General features: G+C 40.6%; 1 protein-coding gene across 2 annotated transcripts; it reads left to right on the plus strand.

Annotated features, from left to right (window-relative positions):
- The first annotated feature begins 2,525 nt into the window (after nucleotides 1-2,525).
- Nucleotides 2,526-24,736, plus strand: BPNT2 (3'(2'), 5'-bisphosphate nucleotidase 2). Of its 2 annotated transcripts, XM_038391462.2 has the most exons (5): nucleotides 2,526-3,174; nucleotides 15,875-16,034; nucleotides 16,302-16,397; nucleotides 19,441-19,602; nucleotides 21,215-24,736. In XM_038391462.2, the coding sequence occupies exons 1-5, from the start codon at nucleotides 2,779-2,781 to the stop codon at nucleotides 21,490-21,492; spliced, it is 1,092 nt and encodes a 363-aa protein (XP_038247390.1). In that variant the 5' UTR covers nucleotides 2,526-2,778; the 3' UTR covers nucleotides 21,493-24,736. The 2 variants fall into 2 exon arrangements, with proteins under 2 accessions (XP_038247390.1, XP_043363766.1); XM_043507831.1 differs by lacking the exon at nucleotides 19,441-19,602 and having other exon boundaries at nucleotides 2,581-3,174.
- Nucleotides 24,737-25,577: the final 841 nt, after the last annotated feature.

Raw genomic sequence — 25,577 nt, forward strand, 5'->3', positions numbered from 1 at the left:
GGTGGGGGAAAGCAACTCACAGAGTTCCAGGAAAGTGGCCTTATGCATGTGAAAGTTTCACAGCCACTGTGAATCATCTCATACCTGCAACACTATGCAGTCCCACCAGTCTGTACTTGTTTGCCAGGCCCAGAATCGGCGTTTCACTGTATCAACCAGCCCCACTGCCACCATGATGTCCCAATTGCCACAGCCCGTGCTTTCAGGAACGTCTGTGTCCATGTCCTCATCAAAATCCTCCTCTTAGCCCGGTTCTGCATATACTCCAGGATAATGTGTGAAGTGTTTACAATGCTCACAACAGCAGCGGTGAGCTGAGCGGGCTCAACACTTGCCATGGTATGGCGTCTGCAGGAGAGCAGAGTTGCAATGGAAGCGGTGGATGATGATGGATGCCACGAGAATAGATATTTATATAGAACGACGAGAGGACCTGCGAGGTGAATTTATGGCACCAGAAGAGCAGAGTTGCAGCGGAAACGATGGATGACGACAACATGGAGAAATTTGCTATTGAGACTGAGCTTATTTACAAGAGCAGGAGGGCAGAGTTGCAGTGGAAGCGGTGGATGATGACGGTTAGCAGTCGTACTGCACCATCTGCTGACAGCAGCACCCAGGACACAATAGCAACGGTGATGGTGAGCTTAGATGAGCAGGCTCCCTGCTTGCTGTGGTATGGAGTCTGCAAGGAAAAAAGGTGTGAAATGATTGTCTGCTGTTGCTTTCACGGAGGGAGGGGCAACTGACAACACGTACCCAAAATCACCCACGACAATGTTTTAACTGCATCAGGTATTGGGAGCTCGACCCAGAAGTCCAATGGGTGGCGGAGACTGCGGGAACTGTGGGATAGCTAACCACAGTGCACCGCTCCGTAAGTCAATGCTAGCCACGGTAGTGAGGACACACTCTGCCGACTTAATGCGCTTAGTGTGGACATATGCAATCGACTGTATAAAATCGATTTCTAAAATTGACTTCTATAAAATTGACCTAATTTCGTAGTGTAGAGATACACTAGGCTATATCTACACTTAAATCGCTGCACTACTATAATGCTTCAGTGTAGATACTACATACACTGACAGGAGGGGTTCTCCCTTCAGCACAGGCAGGGCTGGCTCCAGACACCAGCTTTCCAAGCAGGTGCTTGGGGCGGCATTGAGAATGGGGCAGCAATCCGTGTCCCACGGAGGCAATTCGGCAGTAGCTCCGCCTCTCTAGCGGTGGCAGCAATTCAGCGGCGACTGCTTGGGGTGGCAAAATCGGTAGAGCCACCCCTGAGCATAGGTAATCTTCTCCCCAAGGGGTGGTAGCTAAATTGATGGAAGAATTCTTCCATCAACCTAGTGCTGTCTACACCAGGGGTGAGGTCAGTATAGCTATGTCTTTAAGGGGTGTGTATTTTTTATCCTGATGTGTAGACTAGGCCTCAGTGTCGATGAAGGTCAGTGGAGACCAGGGAGCATGCTCAGTGCAGATATATATACACCTAGTTTTAACTGCACTGAGTACCTAGTTTTGAAAAAATACCTAGTTTTGCCAAACTTCAGGTTTGGAAAAAGCATAGCTGTTTTTGCTGAAACTTAAAAAACAAACAAAATTCTTCATGAATTTGTGAAGAGTATATATATGAAGAATCCTTAATTTTTAGCTTTTTTCTTACATATCTGCTTCAAATTTTTTTTAAAATAACTGTATGTCTTCATCACAAATTCATATATATATACTTATCATTCCTTATTGAGATATATATATATATATATATGGATATGAATCATCAACAAGGAATAGTCAGATTAAATTAGCCAAACGTTTACAGCGTGATCAGTCCAATGGGTCCACATGCATCATTTTAAAGTAGTGGGGCCTAAAAGTTTTGGCTAGTGTTAGTAAACTGACTATCGCTTACTGTAGGCCATAGCCACATGTATTTACATCCACTACTCATAGGCACATACACACATACGGTGCAAAAGCGACCACGCCAACCACTCTGCTCCACTTTCACATCTCCACTCAGCATTCAGAAGGGAACTGTTGTTCGGATCTGATGGGTGGCTTCCTTGACACTGGTGCCACTGGCCAAAAATTCTTTTCAACCCAGGTCTGACGTGTTTCACGAGGGCAGATGAGGGGGTGGACAAAGAGTGAAGCACCAGAGGGCGGCTGTTTACAGGCACTGCCGCCAACTCTCAGCAACTGCTGGTGACATCTGATGCTCTTATTAAAACCCCTGCTAGTAATTACCTGAGCTCTGCTTCCCTTTAATAAGAATCATACTACCAGAAGTCTGAAAACATGGCCTGGTTGTACCCTAAAGGCTCAAAGGCAAATAAAAGAACCCCAACATTTATATTTCTAGAAACCCAACCAGACACGATTCTCTTCGTGGGCCTGACTCAGGATTTGAAGCACTGAACCCCCTGCACGCTGGACTTCACTGCGGCTTTAAGCCCCTCACCCCTATTTTTAGGCCCTCCCTTCTCACAGCCCGCAGCCCCAGATTCACCCAATCCGCCCCCCCCCCCCCATGCTCCGGGCATGCTCAGTGGGAGCCCCGCCCCAGCCTAACCCGGATACGCACGCTCCGCTGCTCTTCACCTCTGCTCGCCGGGAGCCTGCTGAGCCGCGAGAGACGCTCCCGCCGCCGGGCTCCCTGTGGTTCCATGCGGGCGGGCGCTGCCCGCGGGCCGCTGCCGGGCTGGGTGCGGGGTGAGCGCCCGCCTTCGGCCCCCGAGAGCCGGCTGCGCGCCCGCCCCGCCGCCCCCGGCCATGGCCCCCATGGGCATCCGCCTCTCCCCGCTGGGGGTGGCCGTGTTCTGTCTGCTGGGCCTCGGCGTCCTCTACCACCTCTACTCCGGCTTCCTGGCCGGCCGCCTCGCCCTCTTCGTGCTGGGCGACCCCGCGGAGCGGGCCGGGGGCGGCCCCGACCTGCCTCCGGGCCCCTTGCCCGCGGGCGCCGTGGACCTGCGGGAGCTGCTGGCCGTGTCCGTGCTGGCCGCCGTCAAGGGGGGTGAGGAGGTGAAGCGCGTCCGGGAAAGCAACGTCCTCAACGAGAAGGCGAAGGGCAAGACCCGCGAGGGGGCCGAGGAGAAGATGACCCGCGGGGACGTGCTGTCCAACCGCAAGATGTTCTACCTGCTCAAGAACACCTTCCCCAGCGTGCAGGTGGGTCCCACGCCCGCCCCCCGAGCCCCTGGTCGGGGCCCCCTTCTCTTAACAGAGTGAGCCACGTGTCTCTCGAGCCCCTTCCGCATAGCTGAACAGCAACCCCCCCGCCCCCTCCCCCGTTTAGGGGACTCTCTTCCCTGGCACCTCCTCCTTATCCAACATGCCTATCCCTAATCATAAATCACTTGAACCGGTAGTTCAGTATCCTGTAATGGCAACTTTCTGTTTGGTTAAACTGGGTGGCCCCTGAAATACTTTGTCAGTGATCCTCAACCTTTTCCTTGCCAGCATCCTCTTAGGCTAAGGTCTGAGCTGCACCCAAGTTTTGTACCAGTATAACTCTTTCAGTTAGGGGTGTGATTTTATGTTTTACAGTAATGGTTGTCTTAGTGTAATGCCGATCCCGGTTGTCATCTGCATAAAACCTGGGAAGGACCTCTGGAGCTTAATGCATGAGCCTCAACTGCATGAGCTAGAAGACACATTGGCCAAGAGAGATGCAACAGGTTCATCAATCTCTAGTCACAAGAGGGGGATGGATACTTGTGGCACCTTAGGGACTAACAAATTTATTTGAGCATAAGCTTTCATGTAGCTCACGAAAGCTTATGCTCAAATAAATTTGTTAGTCTCTAAGGTGCCACAAGTACTCCTTTTTCTTTTTGCGAATACAGACTAACACGGCTGCTACTCTGAAAAGAGGGGGATAGAGTGCCATTCCAAGCAGGCCTCTAGGCACAGCCCATATTATGGATGCAGTTATACTGTTAAAAAGGTGTCTTGTACAAGTATAGTTTATTCCCTTTCCTATGTGGGATTAGCTGTACTATTATGAGGTATCTTTATAGTGGTATAATTGCATCCACACTACAGGTTTACGTTGCTTGAACTACTTCAGTGCAGTTAAAGCAGCACAACTTTCTGGTGTAGAGAAGACCTTAGTAATACAGTATAAGAAGGGCAGGACACCTTGTTGTGATCCCCAGATTGAGAACCCATGTTTTATATAAATATAGTTGTTCTGCAAACAGTAGGCATGTTAATATGAAACGTCCAGTTTTTATACATTCTGCCCCAAAGTGCTATAAAGGCTTTTGTCTCTCAGTAGGTTGAATGAAAAGAGGTATATTTCACATCTGAATTGCAGGGATTAGGGGTGGAGTTGGGAAATAAGTTTTCTTACATATTTTGACGTGATAACTAGTGTAAGATAGTCCTACATACTACCTTACATGTGATGTCATAGAGTGATAAGAAATAGCCAATGTGGATATGTCAAGAACAAATCATCCCAAACCAACTAATACTTTGACAGGGTTATGACCTAGTGGAGGATAGGGGGGCAACTGCAGACCTGATAGATTTTGATTTTAGTAAGGCTTTTGACACCGTTTAACATGACGTTCTCATAAGCAAAGCAGGAAATGTGGTCTAGATGAAATTACTATATAGTGGTGCACTAGTGGCTGAAAAGCTGTACTGTCAGAGTAGTTATCCATGGTTGTCTGTCAAACTGGAAGGATGTATTTAGTGGCATCCTTTAGAGGTTTGTTCTTGGTCCAGTATTAATCAATATTTTCATTTAATGACTTAGATAATGGAGTGGAGTGCATGCTTATAAAATTTGCTTACAACACCAAGCTGAGAGTGGTTGTAAGCACTTCGGAGGACAAGATTAGAAATCTAAACAACCTTAAGAACGTTAGAATAGCTGAAGCAACGGTCCATCTAGCCCAGTAGCTAGTCTTCTGACAGTGGACAGTGCCATATGCTTTAGAATGAATGAATGGAACAGGGCAATTATTGAGTGATCCATCACCTGTCCTTCAGTTCCAGCTTCTGGCAGTCAGAGGTTTAGGGACGCCCAGATCAATGGGTTACATCCCTGACCATCTTAGGTCCATCAATGGCTGCTATTCATCACCTATGAATTTATCTAATTCTCTCTAGAGTCCAGTTATACTTTTGGCCTTTTGGTTGGAGAGGTTGACTGTTGTGTGAAGAAGTACTTCCTTTTGTTTGCTTTAAACCTGCTGACTATTAATTTCATTGGGTGACCCTTGGTTCATGTGTTATGTGACGGGGTAAATAACACTTCCTTATTCAGTTTCTCCACATTTGTCATGATTTTGTAGACATTTATAGTATCGACACCTTTAGTAATCTCTTTTCTAAGCTGAACAGTCCCAGTCTATTAAATCATTTTTGTTGTCCTTCCCTGTACTGTACTTTTCCAATGACAAGATATCTTTTTTGAGGTGGGGCAACCGGAACTGCATGCAGTATTCCAGGTGAGGGCATGTCGTAGATGTATATAGTAGCATTATGATATTTTCTGTTTTATTATCTATGACAAACATTCTGTTTGCTTTTCTGACTGCTGCTGCAACATGAGCAGATGTTTTTAGAGCTCTATCCACAATGACTCCAAGAACATTCTTGAGTGGTAACAGCTATTTTAGACCCCATTATTTTGTATGTATAGTTGGGATTATATTTTTCAATGTGCATTACATTGTTGCCCAGTCACCCAGTTTAGTGAGATCCCTTTGTAACTCTTTGCAGTCAGCTTTGGACATAAATATATTGAGTAATTTTGTATTGTCCGCAGACTTCGCCACCTCACTGTTTACCCTTTTCCAGATCATTTATGAATATGTTTACCAGCACTGGTCCCAATACAGATCCTTGGGGGACCCCACTATTTAATTCTCTCCACTATGAAAACTGACTATTTATTCCTACCTTTGTTTCCTATCTTTTAGTCAGTTACTGATCCCTCTTCCCTCTTATCCCATGAAAGCGTACTTTGCTTAAGAGCCTTGGGGTGGGACCTTACCAACAGCTTTCTGAAAGTCCAAGAACACTATATCATCTGAATCACCCTTGTCCACGTGGTTGACAAAGAATTGTAATAGTCTCCTGTGACAACCTGTTTTTTATTTTTGTTTAAAAACAAGTCTTTTATTATGGAAGCATTGATTACCTTTAGCTCAGAGGGTAGTAGCAATCTAAATTTCCATAATAAACCTCACTTTCTAATGCAACCAACTCTGACTGGTGAAACCAATTTGTTTGTAAATTTAATATGCTCAAAATAAGTTAGAAGTAATATTTTTCTAGAGACCTTGAAAGTTGCTCCCCCTGGAAAATTACAGTAATACTGAAAAGGTAATGAAGGTTTCTGTTCTTTAAAGAAACTGACTGAGGGTATGTCAACACTTAAACTGCTACAGTGGCAAAGAAATAGATAGACACACTACAGCTGTGCAAACACTTATGCAGCAAATAACTTCTTGCATGAGTAACATTATGCAAGTGCCTGTGTTTGTGGCATCCCTTGCTGGGATATCTCCTTGTCAGTTAGCAAAGGACCAAATTTTGCAGTGAGGCAAGAAATACTGATATACCAAAATGATGCACCTTTAATGCAAATAATTTTTGAGATCTGTTTTTTATAGGTAGTCTAAAAGAAAATGTGAAAATGCCATTTTTGATATTTCTACTGGAAACGGTTCTTTCCAGAAGGCAGGAGATTTGACTATGTGGATAATGATTCTCTGCATCAAATTTTTCTCTTCCGTAGCTAACGGAAAGAAAAGGAAAGGTTTTAGAGTAGCAGCCGTGTTAGTCTGTATTCGCAAAAAGAAAAGGAGTACTTGTGGCACCTTAGAGACTAACAAATTTATTTGAGCATAAGCTTTCATGAGCTACAGCTCACTTCATCAGATGCATCGTAGCTAACAAGTAACTCTCTTGTTTGGATTCTTTATATGGATAGTGATGGTTCACTTGTTCAGTTAACCATGAAAAACCTATCTTTATTTTATGTGGATTTACACTTCCTTCATTAACCTGAAATAGTAATTCTCAGCATTATTAATAGGATGGATTGTGATCAAGTGTAACTAAAATGTTCAGATTAATTGCTGTTGGTTAAATCTTATGAAAACAAAACTCAAAGATAATGTTTGTAAGAAACATTTTTTTAAAAAATAACGCATTCACTACCAGGCATAAGTCAAGTATATGCTATTTTGGTTTTAGTTCTCTAAAGCTTCAGTCCTGCAAAGAGAAGCATTTGGGCCAACCCCTATGTGAAGCTCTGTTAAAGTCAGTGATTCCCTACATGGGTCCAGGAATGCTTTTCTTTGCAGGAACAGGGGCTTAATCAGGTTTGGTGTACACTGAAAACTTACACTGGCAAAGCTACATCTCTCAGAGGGGGTGAAAAGTCCACACCCATGAGAGATGTATCTATACCAACCTAATCTCCAATGTAGACAGTACTAGGTTGACAGAAGAAATCTTCTATCAACCTAGGTACGACCTCTTGGGGAGGTTGCTTAACTTCAGCAATGGGAGAACCCCTCCCATTGCTGTAGTGAATGAGTACAATGAAGCACTACAGTGGTGCAGATTAAGAGTGGGCATAACGTCAGTCACAGTTTATTTAAAGAACAGAAACTTTATTACATTTTCAGCATTATTGTAATTTTCCAGTATTTAAAAATAGCTTAATTAGATAGTAGGAAATAGTGTTTGTCATTTGATCAAAGCAGACATATGAACAAATGAGCCACTGTATTCCCAGTGGTACTGTCTACTCTGCATTACGCTACTTAACATTACGAAAAAGAAAAGCATGCAAACAGTCAGTACTTGAAGCAGAGTTTCTTGTTAAGACCTCATTATCCATAGAAAAGGAAGAGTTAGACTTCCTTGTTATGGGATTTGAAATAAACATGGAAAGAGTCTTGGATTTCTGACACCTATGATTTATAAATAAAAGCACTTGAAATCTGCAGGGGAGGGAAATCCATAGAAAATGTTGTACCTTTGTTTTTTTTTTTCTCTTAGAAAAAAAATGTGCAGTGAGTCTCCATTATGTGCAGAATGGGGGAAAAATGCACTGTTTATACAAGTTATTCTATTTGATGTCAGCTGGCTAAATTCACACCGTTTACACTAGGACTTCTTACAGCAAAGATAAATAGGAGCAAGGAGTATCTTGTAATTTTTACTATATGCTACAATAAGCATGATCACCTTTTACTGAGGGTTATTCTTTAATATTTGTATTACAATGGGGCCTTTAGATGCTTCTCGGGACGGGTGCTCCCACAGCCTGGTTGCTATTCAGACATGAAGGCATGGTATGTCACAAAGGGCTTACTGTCTTAAAGCATTAAATATATGATGACATACAAACACTGCATTAGAAGAGGGTTATTTAGGTTGTAAAGTTGCACACTCAAAAGTTAGAAAATGCCAGAATAACAGTTGCCAGTACAACTTTAATTCTGCCTCTTTGTGTTTATGCATTGTGATAGTATGTGATCATATAATTAGCAACCAGATATTTTTCCACAGGACCTCTGCCTTTTTCAGTGTATTCACTGGCATAAATTCCTCCAGTATACCTCAAACCTTAGCTGTAGCAGTCATGGGCCTCATGTGAAAGGGAATGCAAATCATTGTAGAATTCTGACAGTTGTATGTTGGGTTTTTTGGTTGTTCAGCCAAACGTTAACTAGAAAATGAGTTTGATTTCATCCTGTTTTTCCTTGTGACCTAGACAGAATGAAGGCAAGAAAAGCTCAGAAAGATGGTCCCAGTCAAGCAAGATTCTTAAGCACATGCCTAATTGCAAGCTTGTAACTAGTGCTATTGAATCTAAACTTTAACTTGATTTCAATCCATAGAAATAAGGAACTGTTTCTTGTAAATTGCATCTGTATTGCCCAATTCCTTTTTTCTGAAGTTCCGTGTCACAAAGCACTGTTTGCCACACACAAACTGTGAAACCTTTTCATTTTTATACTTGTCATATCCAAACCTGCTACGTGTGGCAGCAAGTATCCTGAAAAGTGATTGTAAGATGTAATTTTAGTTTAGTCTGAGACAGTAAATCATGCTTTTAATACCAGTTTGGCAATGAAAATATAAGTACTAAGGAAGAAGTTTCAAAGAGCTAAATGCTATTAAAACCCTGACAGGCATTCCTTTGTCATCCTGTGAACTGTCACTGCACTGTGCAGAACAAGATGAGTACAACTCTCTGTGGGAAGAACTCTGTCCTTGATTTGGGCAGTTATGTTGTTGCAATACTTTTGTGATATTGCCAAAAAAGGAGACCATCTCCAGCAAGTATCTAAGTAGAACAGTGAGCTAAGATGTAAACCCAAAATTCCACTGACAGATATTGTCTTGGGATTTATGCAGGCCCTCTGCACTGAAGTGAATTTCCCATTTAATGTATTTTCTTCAGTGAGCTTTAATTCAGGCCCATAACATCCTGGTTCAATGTGTTCTGTGATTATGTTTTCAAATGTATTTAAAACTTTCAGTTGGTATTTTTATTTTAAATTTCCATCACAGAGACCTTTGAGACTGAATTCCTCTGTCCATAAATGAGGAACAGCACAGAACAGTGCAAGCTTCTGTATGCTGTTTAGCCCATGTGCCTCAAATCTGATCTGATTGGGATGCCTTTAAGAAAGATGATTAACTCTCTATGCCCATCCAATCCTGTCTGCTGAAACATGCAAAGAAGTGGCCAGCTAGAGTGGTGATTTTTTTGTGATGCGGACACTTGTTCACTAAAATGTGAACAGCAGCTATTACTCTTTTACATAGGACACTGACCTGCAGGAAATTTAGAACAAGAAAGAGTTCAGGTGAAACCAGCAACAAAGACTGTTACACTCCTGAGGTACCTGTGAAGAAAAGTTGGGGGAAATAAGGTTTATATTAATTAGAAACAAACTGAGATTAAACATGACTGAGGCAAGGTCATGTCTTTGCTTAGAAACAGTTTCTTATCACTGCAAGAGTTTATCTACTTCATCATATATGGGAGTGGATTAGCTACTGCCAGGAGAGCAGATCTGTGTTGTGACTGAGGGGATAAATGTGCCATTCTCTCTGAGTTTTAAGGAACCTTGGCAATGAGAGTGTGCGCTTCAGGGAGCTCTGAACTGGGTCTTGCATTTATGTCCCCCTGTGGCTGGTAATCTGGAAGAAAACATCAGTAATCTCAGTTGGAGCATAAAGTACCAGGATTCCCTCAACTCGGAGGCTTTATGAGCCATGCTGTTTGTTTGTTTTTGTTTTTTTGTTCCTGTCTCTAGTTGCTTCTTTCTCCGGGTGCGTGTGTGTGTACACACACACAGTGACAAAGCAACTTCTTGTGGCAAAGCAATTCTAGCATAATAGAGAATCTTCTGACTGTTTTGAGAGCATTCAGTCTAGCTTTAGGTGGTTAGTCCACTGATCTTGTTGGTTGATTTTCTGTTAGTGGACAAAGTTGGCATTCTTGTTGGTTTTGTTTCAACAGGGGCTTTTGAAACTGTTGACCATAAAATCTTAAATCCTCTGCAGTTCCTGTAAAGTGTGAATTGGAATGAAAGTGTTAAGTCTGATTTCTGCACATGTGCCTAATTGGTAAAGGCTACCTTTAAATTAAAAGCAGACAGTATTTGAATGAGTTAATCCACAGTTTTAATGAAATAATAGTGGGATTTGTATTTGGGAGTGCTTACTTTACAGCTGGACATATTTACACTTCATATACAGATAACTTTTAGGATTTTTTAAAAATATCCTACTTTAATTCCTAAAATCAGGTTGTTTATGGAATTCCATATTGTGAAACTAAATTTTATCACTTTCAATCAATTTATCTTTTTTTTCCCCCAAAGTTTAGCATTGTATGATGAGCTCATTGTGTTTGAACAAGGAAACAATTTCTTCCTTAGAAATACTGCATTTTCCGTTAGCTGCAGTTACATTTTTATAGTTTAAAAGATGCCAAAAGGATTTGACTATTCACATGCTTCATTATAAATTTTTTTTATATCTTCAATTTTCAGTATAATTGAGAGACTTCATAGGATATAGCTGTAGTTTTGCTTCCCAAACTGGAAAATGTCTTATTTAATGCACCTTTTCATGGACAACTGGCTAGTATTCCAAGCACGTTTGGGAGGAGGGTGGGTGAGGTAAAAAAGACTTAATGAACTGTTGTTAAGGAATAGCCCAGCACAGGAAAATGAACCAGTGTGAGGTTCCTGTAATGCTTTATGCAGGCTGGACTGTGGTTGGTTTGTTCAGATTACTGGATTCATCAATATGGATTTTTTTTTTTAAGTATGTTTATGACTTGTCTCTCAATCCCAGCTTTCTGTTTTGCCAACCAATTATGAAAGAGAATGTCCTCAGTGTAAAGAACCAAGTGCCTAAGGCCTGGGAAGTCCCCAGTTGTACAGCTTTTTCGGGCCCAGATGTTTTGGTTGACTTTTCTTCTTGTACTTTCCTAGAATAAATTGCCTTCATACTTCATGAGTTTCAGATAAACCACAAATTCATTTTAAAGTAGTTCTGAATTTCTAGGTTGCAATTAAGTTGCCTTTTTCATATAAGAAAATAATTGATAGTCATTAAAGAGTAGCCTATTTGCCACTTTTAGATGTATTTAGAAAGCTGCAGGGAAGCGAGAAATTTGTATAGCAGAAGGCCATTTTTTGTGAGGAATGACTTCCTTCAAACTCAATCAGGAATGTTACTGAAGTTTCATGTTACAAAAGTCAGTTTTTGTTTTTTGTTATAAAAGCCAATTTAATGAAGCTCTATGTATTGCACATTGATTAACTTTATTACTAGCATTAAAGAACAAATTTGCAATGGCCATAATTCTGCTCCTACTCAGCTAAATAATTTGCATGTACAAGATTCTATCTAATTTTTTTTCCCATGAAAATAGTTTTGAGGGCACCCAAACTACGGACATGACCTTGTATATGCAGATCAACAGCATGAAAGTTACCTAAACAGAGGTGGTTCCATTGATTAGACGGTTTTTGCTAAAACAGAAGTTCTGTCATTAAGGCATTTGGGGTCATAACAGTTTGAGACCTAAAGCAGGTCTCTAGGCAAAGTTTTTAAAATGGGCTAGGCTATACATTTGTATAGCTTTTGGCAGAAGTTTAGAAATCAAAAAAAAAAATACAATCTGTAGATGAGCAAGTGGTGGCTTTTTGGGGATTGGAACTTGGGTCAAGCTGTACCAAAGAACTCTGTAATTTTCCTTTGACATAGAAGAGTTTTGGTAGGTTTGGGGAGAAATCTTTTCTACCAGTTTATCAGTATATAAAGCTATTTTTCAGGATGTGCCTTAATAAATTATTGCAAATTAGAAGTAAATTTAAAAGCTGGTGGCATGCCATCTGGCATAGCCAAAGATTGTTATACAACTAGTGCTTTAATCCAGTTTATCTCTTTAATTTTAATGAATTGTAAGTGATTCTTTTGGTCAGTGTTTAATCTTTGAAGGCCTATTAAGAGCACATTTGTGGAAAGTAAATGTCACATTAACAAAAGGTACTAGAAAGTTTTTCCTTTATTAGCCCAGGGTTTCCCAGACTTTCAGAGTTGGTGACCCTCTTTCAGACTAACATGATTTGCAGACCCCCTTATTTAGCCAACATCTCTAACCCTAATCAAGAGGAGGAAAGAATTTGTAGCTGCCAAGATGTAGAAATTAATATGAAGTTTGTTGTTTTTGTCACCACCATTAAAGAGAATCTTTAATGCTGCAGAGACACACAAACAAATATTGGAATGAAAACTTTAAAGGCTTATCCAACTAAAGCCGATGTTAATTCTTCATAGAGAGCCAGAATCTTCAGCGTTCATGGTTAGACAGTCTATTGCAGCGGTGTTTACAACCTTGTTGTAGATATTTTGCTCCCAGGATATTGGAGAGACAAGGTGGGAGGTAATATCTTTTATTGGACCAAATGCTTGTTGACTCTGTGTCCAGTTGTATCATAACTCTCTCCCACAGTTCACTGTCTTAAATCGTGTGGGGCTTTTTTTTTTAAGACCCGTTTCTTCTTTATTCATTAGTTATACCCACAAGTTTGTGTGATGATCTGTGAAGTGGGCAAGAATCCATTATGGGTGAGGGTGTCCAATAAAATTCTACAGTGCAATGATGACTGATAGCATCTTTTTTATGGAGGTGCATCTTTTACAAATTACATGTCCTTATGTGACACTGTATAAAACAGGGGTCTCAAACACGCAGCCCGCGGGGTTATTTTCTGCGGGCCACTAGCTCCCCGTGCCCCCCCAGCGTTTATCTAAAGCGGCTCCAGCCCTGCCCCCGCACCACTCCGGGAAGCGGCCGGGACCTGGGGGAGGAGCACAGGGGAGCTTGCCATTGGCCACCTTGCCAATGGGAGCTGCAGGGGGCAGTGCCTGGAGGCGTGGCCAGGGCAACACACAGACCCCTGTGCCCTCCTCCCCACCCCCCCAGGTTCCAGCTGCTTCCCGGAATGGCGTGCGGGCAGGGCAGGCAGGCAGGGAGCCTTCCCTGCCCCTAGTGCGCGCTGGGCTAGAGCCCACCCCCCCAACCCTTCCTGCAGCCACACCCCCTGCCGCACCCCTCCTGCACCCCAACCTCCTGCCCTGAGCCCCCTGCTGCACCCTCCACCCCCCTGCACCTCCTGGGGGCAAGGAGGGGGCGGAGTTGGAGTGGGGTTTTTGGGTAAGTGGTTGGAATGGGGGCAGGGAAGAGATGGAGTGGGGGTGGAGGAAATCAGTGATACGGCCCTCAGGCCAATGTACCCTCGTGGTCATTTGAGTTTGAGACTCCTGGTATAGAAAGAAAGATGACCATGTGTACAATAAAATATCACGACCATTGCACAGGTGTGATAAATCTTATACAAAGTATGCCTTGAAGGTATCAATGGACAAGTTATAATCTGCTGTGTATTATTATCCTGTTTAAATCCATGTATTGGTGTATCTGAAGTTATGAATATTTGCTATGTGTTTGTATCTCACACCTGTTGTGTTTCTGGGTGACACCTGCAAAACAGATTTACATCAAGGCTAACCAGCCTGGTTGATGGCCCATTAAGGGCAATCAGCTCTTCCAGGGACCCTTCCCAAGGTTTCTTCAGGAGCATGTAGGCAATGAATGCCTCATAAAACAGCAAAGGACATGTGACCCAGGACTCCATGTTTGTGCCAGTAACTTTCAATGCACCTAAGAGAGAGAAATTGCAGACTGTGACATCATTCTTGGTCTTCGTTCCTGCTCCACATCTCTGGACTATGGTTTCTAGCAAAGGGAAGCTTTGAACAAAGGACTGATGACCTCCAATATTTATGACGATCCAGAGAGACTTATTGCAAGCTAACAGATGTAACATCATGCTATTATCCTGATGTACAAACTCTGAAATCAACTGTAATGTATAAGATTCCATTTAACCTCTCAATAACTCCCTTCCTTTTTTTATATATTAATTAACCTTTCATTTTTAGTCGCTAAAGGATTGGCTACCAGTGTGATTTTTGGGTAAGATGATCTGAAGTACATTTTGATTTGAGGTGTTTCTGATTCTTTGGAATTGGAAGAACCTAATATATGTGATTGATGACTTTTTAATAAATCATTTGTCACGTAAGTCTGGTTTGTCTGGGTGGTGTATGAGGGTTAGAGAGCCTGAAGGGGACTGTCTGTGGCTTCACAATAACTAGTATAGTATTTTGGAAGCACACATTTGTTACTGGCTTGCTGAAATCTTATGTTGGTTGTGACACTGGGCCAAAAAGGATTAAGCAACTAGCAGGCTACATGACCCAAATTCAACCTTTAGAGACATACTGAAAGGTATTTAAATGGTAATTAGGGCTATTCCATGTTAGATAGACTAGAGCACTGGTTCTCAACCAGGGGTACGTGTACCCCTGTGGGTACGCAGAGGTCTTCTGGGGGTACATCAACTCTTCTAAATATTGGCCTAGTTTTACAACAGGCTACATAAAAAGCACTAGCAAAGTTGGTACAAACTAAAATGTTATACAATGACTTGTTTATACTGCTCTATATATTATTATTCATTGAAATGTAAGTACAATATTTATATTCCAATTGGTTTATTTTATAATTATATGGTAAAAATGAGAAAGTAAGCAATTTTTCAGTAATAGTGTTCCGGGTAGTCTGGGTAGCACATCTCAACCACTGCTCAAATTACTAGACAGCACTTCCTTCCCAGAGCCAGGATTCCTGCTCTATGTTCTTTAGTTGTCCAGCAAATATTTATGTAATCCCCAGGTAAAGTGTATGCGTCGATTCTTCATCTAGTGATTGGTCCATCTATAGGATAACTTACTCCAGTTATCCTTAAGTGGTGAAGTCTTTTGCTGTGGAGCTGAAGGTGTGGAATTCCAACCCTGCTGTGACCCTTGTGGGGAGGTCCTTGTGACTGCTCATGATGGAATTTTGTGGCTGCAGTTTACTTTTAAAAAGAAAAAAAAAGTGGTTTGTTTAATTCATACAGCGACAATAATATTCTTAATAACAAGGTTTTATAGTTAAACACCATGATCTGGAAATATGGATAGCTTGTAGCAAAATACAGGAGTTCTACGGTTGGGTCACTTGTCATGTATTCTGTTTTGCACATGGGCAGATCTGAAGGTTCAGAGGTATGATTTGGTTTCCAAACTCATTAAATGTTTTGTGATTTCCCCCTCCCCCCCACCCACATGGAATTAGAAATGAAATTCCTCAAGGAGAAGGGGAAGGCTGTTAATTACCATTATGTGCACAAATATTTTATCATCCTGGTACAACACTCTGGGTTAATGTCTGTTTGTATCATTTTTAACATAGATAAATACTGAAGAACACGTTGATGCACCTGATAAGGAGACAGTTTTCTGGGATCGCAGTATTCCTGAAGACATAAAGGAAAAAATACAGCCTAAAAAGGTCCCAGCAGAAAGTGTGACAGTGTGGATTGATCCATTAGACGCTACACATGAATATACAGGTAACTGCTTTTTTTATTTTTTAAACTGAGCCAAATATTTAATTCTCATTCTTTCCCCTTGAGATAGGAGACAAAAATGTAATGTATTTTCAAGATAAATTTTATACAAGAGTTGTTGCTTATTAGAGCTGTTGTGATTTTGCAGGTAGATATCTTGGTGTGGTGTGTGGATTTTTTTTTTTTTGTGTGTGCTTTTAACCTATATGATGTTGAGCTAATTAATTTGTCTCATTTCTTGGCCCCTTCCCCCTCATCCTCACCCTTTAGAGGATCTTCGACAGTATGTCACTACTATGGTGTGTGTGGCTGTGAATGGTGAACCAGTAGTAGGAGTAATACACAAGCCCTTCTCAGCATATACAGGTATCAGTAGGAGTGTCTCATTCTTTTTCTGCCATTTTCACTGATGTACAGTTAAAGTTTTACATTTGAGGGAGAATCTGTAGTTATAAATGGATACAATAGTACTTAATACAGGAAAACAAATGTGTCATTACTTATTTATATTGTGGTAATGTCCAGAGCCCTTAAGATTGGGTCACCCACAAAACACAGGAAAAGGTGGTCTTTGTGGGGCAGAAAAATGGTGCATGAAAGAAACATAAACCAAAAATAGAGTTGTTGATGAAGCCCTTTCATTGAAACATTGAGAACAGTCTCTAAAGAAAATAACACTGCATATATAGGCCTCTGTTCTATCACCCTTGTACTGAGTAGCCCCTTGCTCACACAAGCAGTCTCATTGAAGTCCATACAACTGCTCCCATGGGCAAATTATTTTTTTATCATGAGTAAGGGTAGCAAAATCAGGACCTTAATGACTAGGGGTACCCACGGAAATTTTTCCTATAAGACCCGCTATGGCCTCAGCACCTCAACCGTCAGTCTGTGCCTTCCGAACCGGCCTGTCCAGGTCCAGTGTCCTGATGTTTTTTGGGGTTACCTGAGATGACTGTGGTGAATCACTACCACCAGCTCACAGCAGGAGGGAACCCTGTCTATGCCCACCCAGGGAAAAAACTCCCAAGCCACCTGCTGCCGGCAACATAGGTGCTCTGTTCTTGGTGCCCAGAGCCCCGCTCTGACCCAGTGCAGGCTAGCAGTTTACACATCCCACTCTGTTACATTCAAGTGCCAAGTCCCTTATTTTCTGGACACCCGCAACGTACACCAGTTCACTGCTTTCAGAAAAGCTATGCATCCCAGTTCACTAGTTTCACCTTAGTTCAACACACTCCTTAGCACAGGATGTTTAGGGCTTGTCTACACTTACATTTTATAGCGCTGTAACTTGCTGGTTCAGGGGTGTGAAAAATCACCCCCTTGCGGTTAGCAAGTCTGAGCGCTTTAAAGCACTGGTGTAGACGGGCTCTGAGTGCTGAGAACCGCGCTCCCAGTGCTCTGAACTAATCTTCTCGTGGAGGTGGAGTACCAGGAGCGCTGGGAGAGCGCTCTCGGGTGCGACCACACTCGCACTTCAAAGCGATGACGCGGGAGCGCTCCCACGGCAGCGCTTTGATGTTTCCAGTATAGCCATGCCCTTAGACAGGTTTGTAGTAAAACCACATTGAAGTTTATTTAACAGAGCTTGCAGGTAAAAGAGAAACATAAGACACAATCTAATAGCCTATACTTAGTCACACATGACTTTCCTGTCTAGTAAGGTATTTCTCACCCAAAGTTTAGTCCTTGCAGCGCTTGTTCAGTCCAAAGAGATGCCCCACCCCAAGCACAGCAGTTGCAATGCCACTCACTCAGTTTTGGCCCTGCAGTCTCCATCATGATGGCCAAACCTGAGTGGGCAGTGGAGTGGCCAGCACTGCTCTTCCTCACCACAGCCCGTGGTATGCACCCTGCATAATGTTCGTCTGTCTGCAGGAACCGCTGTTAATAATGGTTATGCATCCATCTTTCACAGTTGTTTTAAACACAAGAATTTCTGGGGGGGAAATCTGTGTGTTCCAAACAAGTAGCGCACTCATGCAGAATCTCCTGAATCTGTTGAAGCACTGATGAGGATGGATGCAAGTTTAAACATACACATTCAAGGACAGGGTATTGCCAGTAACTTCTGAAAGGCTTAAACAACAAATCCAGTGTTGAGTATATTTGAAGGAAATGTGTGTTATATTCGTGGATAGTTAAAACAGAGGCTGATATCATGTTTTCCTTTTCCCTTAGGCCATACTGACCTCGAGTCCAGAGCAGTTATGTAATAGCTCTTACTCTCACATCTAAGCCCGTTCAAATGAACTAGGTTTTCTACCTATTAGAATATTCAGTGTTGTGATTTTTTTTTTCCCCACCTAAGTATTACATAATTTAAATGCTAACTTTAATTCCAGTTGTTTATCATTAGCACTTTATCTTCACATTTTATATGTATCTTGGCTTTTTCGGAAGCACCTACCACACCTATTATTGAAGAGCTGATTTTCTTTCCAACAAAAATTCTGTCATCATAACTGGGAATTTGCCACATTCGTTCTTTTTTAAAAAAAGGAATCTGCAAGGATAGCCCATCAGAAATCTTCAGGAATGACATCCAAATAAGATTTTTTTTTAAAATGTAAAAATATAGTTGGTTCTGTTACCCTTCTCAACCCCTAATCTTGAGTAACTTTCCAAACTAGAAATGCTATAACCCTTTGTTTTGTCATGAACCTGCTCTACCACATAAATATAAATCAATAAGGGAGAGCCATATTTAAAGATTACAAGTTAGTTCAGTCTCTGCCCACATAGTGTCAACCTCTCTACTGTGCTGAAATCACCAGCTAGAACACCAAATAAATGTCAAATTGTAATGGCTTTTGGACACAGCCTATCAAGGGGTGATTTTGAACCAGTGATCTAGAAGCAGAAGGCTGTGCATCCTGAATTCAGTCTTCTGAATGAATCAATGTTTTCTGAAAATAAACGTTCATATTCTTCTCTCTCGATCTGAAAGATGACAGTATTTTGTTGACTGATGGGAAGGAAATAAAAGGTAAAATTTCACTATCCATTTGAAATATAGTCAATTTAGAAGAATGAGCTAAAGGAATTTCAGGTAATATCTACATTACATCTGCCCCGAATCTCCCTGTGAATTTTACAATCACATTTTTTCCAGGTTTACAATGTTACTTATTATGAAAGATTACAGTTGAACTTAACAACATAAAGTGTTTTAAAATGCACTAAGTACACAAATTCCAAAAAGAAATTTGTTTCCCATGAATTCTATTCTAGTAATCTTATGTGTTTTTTCTTCTAACAATAATGGCGGAGGGAATTGGGCAGAAGCACTAGTTGTTGGGGGTTTGTTTGTTTGTTTGTTTTTAAGTTAGCATCTCTTTAATTGTATCTCTAAAAGAGCAGATGTCTCCAAAACCCACTAATGGAATGTATGTTTCTTTTGTAGCATGGGCAATGGTGGATGGTGGGTCAAATGTAAAAGCTCGTTCCTCCTACAGTGAGAGAACTCCAAGAATTATTGTGTCCCGCTCTCATGCAGGAAAAGTAGAGCAGGTTGCACGGCAAACATTTGGAAATAAAACTGTGATCATCCCAGCAGGTGGAGCAGGTTTGTTACTTTTAAGCATCCCAGACATTTTATTGCTTGTGGATTACTTAGTAAGGAAATGGTTATTAAACTGGAGAAGTGACAAAAACGAGGAATTTGCGGCAGAAGTACTGTATTTCATGCACCTAGAACCCAAATTTGAACCTATTTCAGATTGTGGGATGGGAACTGAGTGACTGACTAAAAGCACTGGTTATAGTAGGCAGGAAAAGGAGTAAGTACCCAAATATTAGGCGCAACATGAAACAAGAAAAGAGTACTGAGTACATTGAGAGAGGAGCATTTTGGGTGACTTTTGCTCTATCCCAAATGTTAGAAAAGATCGGAGTGAAACTGGCTGCTATGTTAAGAAAAGGCTGATAATCATGAACAAACAGGAGTTGTTGCACTGTTTAACTGGTGTGAGAAAACAATAAAAAGATGATATAATTTCAGATGTACAAGCTGAAAATTTTAAGAAAAAGGAGTTCAGTGATTTAAGAATCTAATAGTCAGTCCCAGGAGTGATCTTACTACAAGCAAACAAATTGGTTGGAGGGTTTTTTATATTAAATGTCTTGGCAAAATTGGTTCATGGTATAAGTGGAGTGTGCCTATATGAAGGGGAAGCGCAAGTGTGAAGTAATTACCCACTTCAGGATCCTACAAAATGCAGGTAATTTCTGAATTTCACAAAAGGGTATCTTCTAATTTCTTTGTATGGACAGCTATATCTGGTTTTGGGGGTTTTTTTTTTTTTTTTTAGAAAAGATGCACTTAATATCTGATGAGCAGTCATGGGTAAGAGAATGAGTCTAAAGAAGCTGGGTTATGGTTAGCAGGAGAGATGAAAGTTTAATTGACAAAGCAGATATTCCATTCCAGTTGGCAGCATATAAAAAGGGGGAAAGGTTTAGCATGAATGAAGAGGATGAACTGTACTGTGAAATGATAATGCATCCGATGAAGTGAGCTGTAGCTCACGAAAGCTTATGCTCTAATAAATTTGTTAGTCTCTAAGGTGCCACGGGTACTCCTTTTCTTTTTGCGAATACAGACTAACACGGCTGCTACTCTGAAACCTGTGAAATGAGTGAGTAGGGAGCTTTGTAAAAGAATTAAGTCAATCAATAAAATGAAGAGATCTGATTACATGCAAAGATTTTTATGAATTGGAAATATGTTTGTTGTGCATGACAGCTAGAATTAACAAAACATTTGAGATTAACATTTGAGAGAGAAGTGGAGATAAGCGATACAATTGTGGCAAAACAAACAAGCCCAAGAGTAAAACACTATCATTTAGTTAAACACATACGTAGTCTGATTTCTGTTGATGCATCTCTTGATGTCTATGTATCTAACAAACCAGTAGAGGATGGTGCAAAGGAAATGATCATGTTCAAAATGGGTTTGTTTCAAGTGACATGTAGTGGGAAAAATCTTGATTTCAGCACCTTGCAGGAAGTGTATCAGAAGGTGAAGGTTTCTGCTGTATGCACCATTACATTCTCAACTAACATGACACAATTAACAAAATCATTTTTATAATTGCTAATAAATGCCATTATTTTGTGATGAATTAGGAAAGTTGATGTTTTCATTAACTGGTGTTAACTTTCTAATCTTCTAGGCTATAAAGTTTTAGCCCTCCTTGATGTGCCTGACAAGAAACAAGAAAAAGCTGATGTATATATTCATGTGACATACATCAAAAAATGGGATATATGCGCCGGGAATGCCGTGCTGAAAGCATTGGGTGGTCACATGACCACCCTGACTGGTGAAGAAATCAGTTATACTGGCTCAGATGGCAATGAGGGAGGACTCCTAGCCAGTATCAATGTGAATCATCAAGCATTGCTTGACAAACTCCCAGATCTGGAGAAGGCATCACATAAACAAACATAACTGCTGAGGAGTACACAAATATTTCTGCAGCCTCGAAATGTTCAGCCTAAGGAAACAGGCGTGAGAAGAGCCTTCTAGGGGACTAGGCACTTGGAGCCAAGACCACTCAGTGTTTTCTGGGGGACTACATATAGCATCAGGCTTCTTCATTGGTGGTAGTTACAAATTCAGAATTAGGAAGGTGACTGAACTGTCCCATGCCATCTTTTCTTTTGAGACTTTTCCATACAGTTATACTCCAAGGTGCATATTCAGTATATATTTGTGAATATAGGCAAACTAAAATAAAATCCAAATGGGTACTTAGATTAAGTGGTATTTTTCATAAGGATTCTTGGAACACATCACATTGTTATAGTATTGTAGCTGCTCCATCTTGAATCAGGTAGAAGAAAGGAGTGATTTATGTAGTCACTTGATAACCCTGTAATCCATCTAGTAGGAAGCCTATGACCATGTGTTCCATATTCCCTTGGATAAAAAGCACAAGCTGCATACACATTTGTGTCTGCTTTCAACAATTCCTCTGACAGAACAGTATTTTTGAATGATCAGACGTGTTCTGAACTAGTTTGCTGATATTTTTTTCTGAAAACTTAAACCAGTTTAATTCACATGAGGAGAAAATCATGAATATTGGTGGTTTATTAATCAGTGTAATTATTTCTGTATATCTTTTTAAAAGAAAATAAGTGATTCCTTGTATGGGTTTTTAACAAACTTTTGTCCTTGATTTCCATTTGCAATGTTAAAGGTGCATGCTAGATTTTTCTCTAATGTGGGATTAGTTCAATGTTTGTCCCTGTAGACGCAGCCTCCTTTCCTTTAATGTCTTTTTGTTCACTAAGTTACTAGATAACACATACGACAGTGTTGTTGGCAACAGTAAGTAGGTGGTTTAACTTACAATATAGATTTAAACTAGCAGTTTTTTAGAATTCCAAAATTAACTTGCTGGCTTCTTTAAAGGTTGTCTTGTATGAATTCCCTTCAAAAGATGTACTCTTTCCTTCTTTGCTGTAAGCACTCTAATTCTGAACAGTCTGTGGCCACATGTTCACCATGGAATTTAGCTCTGCATTAAATTACAACATTTTCCCATAACCCAGAATGGTTTGGGGGACCTGTGGCATTGATGTACCTCAGCTTGATGTAGGGCACTTTTTAATTAATTCTACTTCCGAGTTTTAGCCCAGTTCATATGGGACAAAACACTAGCCCTTTGAGGTCAGATAACAAATAGCTGCATCACTAAAATATGTGGGTCTTTCTCTTCTGAAAATGTAACTGTCTAACTGGGAGTTGTCTTAGGGAGGCAGAAGAACAATATTTAATAAAGCAAGTTTAAAATATACTTTTCTTTTTAGTACCTGTGGGTGTGTCTCATCTTCTCAAGAAAGCTAAAAGTTTCATTTAAACGCAGATCTTTTTTTTTTTTCCGTTCTAAGTTTATTCAATACAAGTATAGACCATTGATGCAAAATTTATATTCCCCTGGTAAAAATTTTAATCTTCACTCCAATTATCATCCATGCGGTAAAAGGAGAGTGACACTGCCTACAAAATAACTTTATAGCTCTTCTTAAATCAAGAGCTTAAATACATCAATGACTTCCTTATTTTACAAAATAAAACAAATTTGCTCCTTTTCAGTGGGCAGATTTATTCTGGGCAATTAAACTTCACTTAAGAACTAAAGTCAATGATTTAACAAGGCTTCAGTAAGATTATTTTGCAGGAGCACAATGGTTTTTTTTTGTTTTTTTTTTCTTCCTTCTGTCTACTTTAAAACTACTTGAGGAGGCCTGATTAAAAAGATAGCTCTTTTACTATTAATTAAAGAATGGGTTAATTTTAATCCTAGAAATAGCCGTAGTTAGCATATTAGTAAAAGCTGAATGCATCATAGAGATAGGGCATAAGGTGTTAAGTAATATTAGGGCAAAGATTTATTTTGAAGGTTCGGATTGGAAGACCATGTAAACTTTTCCAAGTAAGTATGTGACGACTACTTTCTTTGAGGCTCATTCTGCCAACCCTACTTACATAAAGCTAGATTGTGGAGAGACTACATGCCAATGCAAGGAAGTAAGAAGGGATAAAAACTCCCCTTACATCCCTACATAGGGAGTAAATGGGGATATTCACCAGCTTAATCTCTCCCCACAGCAGGTGACCAGGAATGGGCAAAGCTATGGCTCCACTCCCCTACTTGCTGGCCACAGCGGCTAGCCTTGAGTCAGTAAGACTATTTGCTTACAGTTACTGCATCCTTAGGTGTTTTGTTGCATCAGGTCCAGAGTATTCAACATATTGCAGGATCAAGCTCTTATTGGAGATAGTAATTTACAGCTGAGCTATACCCACAAGGCCTAAGGAGGAGGCCATGGAGGAATTGTGATTCAGAGGCATGCCTGAGCCATAGTACCTCCTAGTGCTGCCTGAGTTGGTGCAGCTTTCACACCACCTCTTATGCAGGGCTGTGCCTAGAGTCTCACAATGTAGCCCAAAGAGGCATCCCCTTGAAGTTGACAGAATTTGGCCCTTGGTTAACATCAAGCTTTCTGATCTTTTCATATTAGAAAAGTGTAACTTTTTTGCACAGATGAGCTAGTACTTAAAAGTACTTTAAACAGTGCACATCGGGGTTATTTGTGATAAAACTGCTATCCGTTTTACCATGACTGTGCTGTGTTCCTAAACATGGTATTAGCCCAGCTTGGACAGTTTGGTCTTGCCCATGTGGTAGGGACTAAATCATGTGTTCAGCATGGTAAAGGATCATACTGTAACATTGTCCTCCACAAGGACTAGAGCACTGGTCTTTACTTTGGTTACAATTCTTTGGTCTCTTCCACATAAACCAAACTGTATTATACAATGGCAATACAATATTTAGGCATGCTGCTGAAACATAACATTTACAGTGCAGCTGGGGCCTACAATAGTACCTCTTCTATAAATTTGTAATGTAAAACTTTTATCATAGCTACTAAAAGGGAAGCCCAGGATCATTTATTTTTGGCACTGGTTTTTATTTTAACTTGATATTTCAACCAATGTTCTAAGGCTTTAAAGTACCTTGATTTGTAATACACTTTGTTTTCATCCAAACCATAGTTCACAGTAAAAGGTGGCGTCGATGCTACGTAGCACTGTACCAAAAGTTCTAATTTGCATTCCTTGAATGCCAGATATTTCTGAATAAACAAACATGGAAATAAAGGGGTTGAATATTGTACTTGCAAAATGGCTTTTGGTTTAACATATTTTTTTATGATATAAAAGCTAATGTACGGAGGGTTTGTTCTTAAACCCACTGCTGTTTCATAAATGTTAATATCTATTTGATGGTTATAATAAATTGGCTCAGGGGAGGTGTGGGGTTTTTTTGTTTGTTTAATTTTGAAAGCAAGTTGGGGAAACCATTTAGAGAAGCTGACCAATGGTGGAGTAGGGGAAACGGTTACTTAGATTCATCTTTTGGTTACTTATTCCAATTCTGATACCATTTCCTTACTTTAAAAAACATCAATCAGGTCATAATATATTATAATGTTCTCATGTATCTAATCTAATTGTACAAGAGCAAAAGTTCCACCATTAACAAAATGACGTTAACAGTATAGAAACAGGCAATCTATTCCTTCCTTCCTTCCTTCCTCCCAGTCATTTTAGAAGTGAATTTGAATTCTGTGCTGCCAACTGTACCCTGTCAACTGAGCCCTGCAACTGCACTGACACTATCTTGCTGTGGCTTTAAACTAATTGGTATCAAATGAATAGAAATTCTATAGATAAATCCTCTTGTGGACTGCATTGTTGGCTTTGCACTTTTCACATTTTAAATGGACACTTAAATTGATTTGGGTGGTGGGTTTTTTTGCTTTTCTGCCAAGTTATTTTCAGATCCTACTTACCTTCCTGGGAAGGACAGGCTCTTTCAGCCATAGATATCCCCATCCCTCGCATTTGGTTACTACCCAAATGAATTTGCATCTGCCATGGGTTCTGGCAAGCTGGCACCAGAGCCTGGATTGGAAAGCCCTACTGCCTGTAACTTTTGTATGTGAACTTTGTTCCTC

This window comes from Dermochelys coriacea, chromosome 2 (assembly GCF_009764565.3).
Source record: "Dermochelys coriacea isolate rDerCor1 chromosome 2, rDerCor1.pri.v4, whole genome shotgun sequence".
Taxonomy (NCBI): Eukaryota; Metazoa; Chordata; order Testudines; family Dermochelyidae; genus Dermochelys; species Dermochelys coriacea.